The sequence below is a fragment of the Octopus bimaculoides genome, chromosome 15 (genome assembly GCF_001194135.2).
Source record: "Octopus bimaculoides isolate UCB-OBI-ISO-001 chromosome 15, ASM119413v2, whole genome shotgun sequence".
Lineage (NCBI taxonomy): Eukaryota > Metazoa > Mollusca > Cephalopoda > Octopoda > Octopodidae > Octopus > Octopus bimaculoides.
The window spans coordinates 32543419-32548852 of NC_068995.1; the positions used below are offsets into that span (position 1 = coordinate 32543419).

Here is a 5434-nt window from a genome sequence, read left to right on the forward strand (position 1 = left end):
AATTGTTTTGCCTTTCATCTCTAACATTTACTGTTCTTTATAGTGGCACTCTTGATAAAAGCCAAATTTTACTTCAAGCCTACAGGTTCATCAGGTCAAAGCTTATCCTGGTTTCTGAGGCATTTAAGTGATTTAGATCACAAGATGCTCTACAAGTCTAAACCTTAACTGTTGTTACTGGTACTCATTTTCAGTTCACTGGAACAATGTGCTGCTCGGTCTGGGAATTGAACTGACTGATGCCTTTAATGTTCATTTGCACTCTTGCTTTGGCTATATCCGGGAAGAGGCCCACTTAATAACTGATCCTAATCTCTTGTAATGGATATTTTCTATCAAACACTCTCCACTACATTACAGTGTATGTTAACTTAGCTCTCTCACACATTCTATCAACTCTGGTATGTTGCAGCTCTTAGTTATGTCTCCCATACACTTCCTTGCAGATGTTATCCCTTCTAAATCTACTCACTCACTCATCATAACCATGTTACTCACACCATTTCTCAGAACATAGACCTCAAAGAGTATCTTTCAGCAATCCCTATATATCTTCCTCTGCTCATGAACATACAAAGATTTTCATAATCTTTACAAATAACAAAGTTTTACAACTCCTAATGATATTTTACAGTGATCATATTTCTATCAACATAACCAAAACTATTACCCAGAAGCTATATTTTCTCTTCAGAGCCAGAATCCGCTTCAGCTATGTTCAGTTACCTATCATCAATGCACAAGTGCCACACTCAGTGAAGTACTAAGTCATACATCAGAGATAGTGCAAGTGATATACATTCAATCTCATCCATTTGATTTATAAACCTTTATCCAATGTGTATGTACATGTTTGTCTCTCTCTCTCTCTCTTCTACCATATTTTTTCCTCATCTAAACCAGCAAGCTTCCATCCAAGAGCATGTGATACACCTGCATGTCTGCTGATATTCCTACTGTCACACATATTAAACACTTCTAATCTTTCTTTCCTTACAGGCATCAAATCTACAGAAGTTCAAGTTGATCTTTAACCCTTCAGCATTCAAATTACTGTCAAATGTAATGCTTATTTATTCACATTGCTTTGAATGAATCATGCATTATCTTGTAGCTTCAAGACTTTGACGATGTGACTTTATTTCTAGAATGACATGAGAGGCCAGATTTAGCCTCTTTGAATATAAAACAGGTAGAATATTTTTGCCTGATATGGCCAGTTTAAATGCTAACGGATTAATCTGCAAAAGCCTGTCATTGCTTCAAACACCCGCACTCCTCCTTACTCTAGCAACATAAAGTTAACTTCTTCTACACTTCTTTCAATGTCCACAGAAAGAGAAATCCTTTGTTACCAACATATTTAAAAGTTACCTGAATTTTATCCACCTCAGAAATGATTCACACAAACAAATAACAATCAAAAGCTGTTACAATCATCTTTAATAATTGACTAGACATTTTTTACAATGAAATAATTTGTGGTGTTGTCTTATGAATACAAGAGAATAATTTAATTTTTGTAGTGAAATGATTCCATGGGAACATATATTTTAAAAAAAGACATAGCTCACTGCCAACCCAACCATATTTGTTAGGTTCACACAGGTTTAACAGCCAGATTCCTACTATCATCGTTTCACATAAAAGGATGAGTAGAGAGGCAGTGTTGGCCTAAGAAGTATTAGTGGTGCAGGTGCAAAGAAATCAACTGAGTTAGAAAGAGTAAACATTAAAAGAAGGGAACTAATTAAAAACTGTTTTAGATATGAAAGCTATGTCTGATTCAGGTTAATTTGATAAACAGAATTATTACACTGGTGTAATAAGAACGAGTATCATTTTACAGGTATGTAAAAATGTGAGTGCATACACACACTTTTGTTTGTACAAACACTGCATTGAACACTAATTATGATCTACTACTTAATCAATGGAGAAGACTAATATGATAAACTCTGGTGTTTATCAGTGACAATGCTGCATTCTTTTAGCAGAATATGAGGTATCACAGGTTTATATAATCAGTGTAAAATGAAAAAAATATGATTTACAAAATTGTAGAAAGTCATATTCTTACTAAGGCTATTAGTTAATTAGGTTAAATTGACTATTAACAATATGGTCAACCAAAAATGCTCACCTTCAAACAGTAATTAAGGGCTTTGTCATGATTGGCAAGAACAAAACTATCTAGACAATTCATAGACACGTTTTCCAGCTTCCAAATATAAGAAAATCTGTCATCACCTTCCATTAGCAATCAAAGATTTCATTTTCTTTGCCAACAGCAAGACCACCCAAACAATAGATATCCAAGACTTCGATTTTTAATAGCAGTTGTAGATATATCCATCATGATCAGCAGAAATAAACCCATCAAACTACAAACAACATTATCTTTAGCTTCTACTAGAAGAAACGATCCTTTCCAGTATTTCCAAACTTTTCAGTATATACAATTGCAATTAGTTTTAATTTATAATAATAATAATCATTTTGACCACTTTTGCTGACAAACTGCTCTGTTCAAATACAGACATTACAGCAGCATTTTATTAACGCTGCATCATTCGATATGTTAATTAGTTGGGTTTCTGTTTGTTTATCTTTCTTTTATCATCTGAGGATTGTAAAGTATCAATAAATAAACTAATCAGATCACATCTTCAGCCAGTGTTTGCAAACACCAAGAGCTGCCTCAAAAGTTTGAAACATCGGATGGGTCCCATGAGACTTGAGCAAAACCAAACCTGCTTCTGCTTTAAAACCTTTGTCAATAAGTTCTTGGCATATAAGATCAATATCAAGATGGCTTGGAAGTAAGGAGTCTTGGTAAAGCACTTGCTCATTCAAGAGAAAGTTCACTAAAGGCTGATAATAACAACTATTAACAGTGCTGGACATCAGATGATTCAGCAATATCAGATTATACAATTCATCGTCATCTTCCATCTGTGGAATAAATAAAAGCCAACATTTAGTCAATAAATAAAATGATTTCATTTATGTCAAAAGAGATAACTTTGCTTAATTAATAAAACGGTTTCAAATTTTGGCACAAGGCTGGTAATTTCTGGGATGAGGTGGGGGCTAAGTCGATTACATTCAACTCCAGTGCTCAACTGGTACTTATTTTATCAACTCAGAATGCAAAGACATATGAAATGCTACTAAGCATCTTGCCCAGCATGCTAGCGGTTCTGCCAGCTCACTGCTTTGCTTAATTAATAAATTACCACTAATGTATTATTGTATTAGCCTTTTTCTTGTTGAATGTGAACTTCTAATGATTATAAATAAAAAGTTATTTGTGTTCTTGTATTCTGAGCTGGAATTGAATTATAACTAAATATGTGACAACAAACCTATTTATTACTGTTACCAAATTATTTGGAAGACCTCAGAATGTTGAAGGACCCTCAGAGTGCTAAATCTATCAGACAAGAAACAAAGGACAGAAATACCTGGTGCCTTGCACTACTCAATATGAACCACCCTTTACAGCAGAAGTATTAATGCCAGTCCACCCTGGTGAAAAGGATTGGCCTGCATGAGTCCTGTGCCAGTGCCATGTAAGAAGCACTCATGTTGGTGCCATGTTAAAGCACCAGGCACACACTGTAAAGCAGTTGGTGTTAGGAAGGGATCCAGCCATAGAAACCAAGCCAAAGCAGGCTGGAGTCTGGTGCAGCTTCCCAGCTCTGGTCAAACCATCCAACCCATGCCAGCATGGAAAACGGACATTAAAGGATGATGATAATGATGATGAAATAATTCATGATTGAAAATACAGGATTGTTCATAGATTTAAGCTACTAATAAGGTTTTGAATTTGTGCCACTAAGAATTTAAATGAGCTATGAAAGACAGTGAATACTTTTATCTCATACTTGAAATGACACTGAAAATATAACAAGCTATAAGGTAGGAAAGTTTAGATATTTCACGAACATAAGATCAAATGAAATAATTACAATTAATTAGTAATAAAATTTATATCTACAATAGATAAATAAATGGATGACAGAAAAGATGCTGAATTTGGAGGATTTATCAATTACAGATTAAATATACTACAACAGAATGTTGAAAAAAATAATGGAATATTAGTTTTCTTTCTGTATAAAGTATCTTCTAGCCAACCAGTCTTAAATCATCTTACAATTTATACATCACTGCAATAAAATTTACTTCAAATTAGTTAAGATGAGCTAAAATTCCATATTATCAAAGTTAAACTAATCTGACCTATACATTAGGTCATCCCATAAATAATGCAATTTTTTATACTTCTTTTATATTTCAAAATTAAGATAAACAACATTCTTTATTTATCTAAAATATACTCTCCTTCATTTTCTACAATACTTTTCCATCTGTCTGGTAGATTTGCAAGCTCCTCTTCCAAAATTCACTTGTCTGTGATGAAAAATACTCCTCCAGTACTGTTCTGACTTCATCTACAGAATTCATATTTTTTCCATCCAAATAATTTTTTATAGAGAACCCATTTCTCATCAACAGTCACTATTCGATCTAAAACAGGTTCATTCGTGAGACATGACAACAAAGAAGAGCACATATTCACTCTCAGTGTGCGATTAGACTCAGGTTTGTGAGGAACCCATTGACCTAATTTGCTGACTTTTCCAAAGGCATGCAGATGTCAATAATGCTTGAATGACCAAATTCAAGCTTCTCTGCTAGTTCCTCAACAGTTACGATGGGATTTTGTTCCACCAAGGCTTGCAGGACACTCTTGTCAAGCTCTACAGATCTTCCAGGACAAGGCTCATCTTCTAGGCTGTAGTTTCCAGCTCAGAATTTCTGGAACCACCATTGACACTGGCACGCTTAATGTCTGATCCCCATATACTGCATTAATATTTCTTACACTTTCCATTGCATTGTTCCCTTTATTGAACTCATAAAGCAAAATATGCTCCTTTGTCACATCCATTATAGCTTTGAAAAAATAATTGTCAAAATAAAGCTGCACTCTTCGAAACTCGCACTAAGAATAAGGACATGGTAAAATTACTACCTGATTTTGTAGCAAGTTGATGCAGGTAGTTTATCCCATCTTCTCCTACTTTTAGTTCATACAACTGAAAAAACTGACACCTACATATACACCCACACACATGTCAAGATCACCAGCCCTCTTTCACAAGCACATACGTGCTTTCTTACACACGCACACCTTCGTTTTGGGGTCACTACTACTTTGTTATCTCCCCTTCTTCTTAGCTCTCCTGTGTGACCCTTCTGCCCAGCGTTCGCCATGATAGATCGCTAACCACTACACACATTTTTTTTCTCTGCTTGTTTTTCTCCTTGTTTCTTTCTGTGGAAGAGCGTAGGGTCGAAACGTTAAAGACTTTTTCAATTCCCAACTGTTATACTAATACATCTATTTGTTTTCTACACC

General features: G+C 34.8%; 1 protein-coding gene across 1 annotated transcript in view; it reads right to left on the reverse strand.

Moving 5' to 3' along the window:
- Positions 1–1419: 1419 nt before the first annotated feature.
- The window catches only part of LOC106878217 (NBAS subunit of NRZ tethering complex), a 132994-nt gene continuing 128979 nt past the window's right edge, over positions 1420–5434 (reverse strand). The window contains exon 59 of the mRNA XM_014927365.2: positions 1420–2955. Within this exon, the coding sequence (XP_014782851.1) occupies positions 2662–2955 (294 nt within the window). The 3' untranslated portion in view covers positions 1420–2661. The remainder of the gene's footprint in view (positions 2956–5434) is intronic.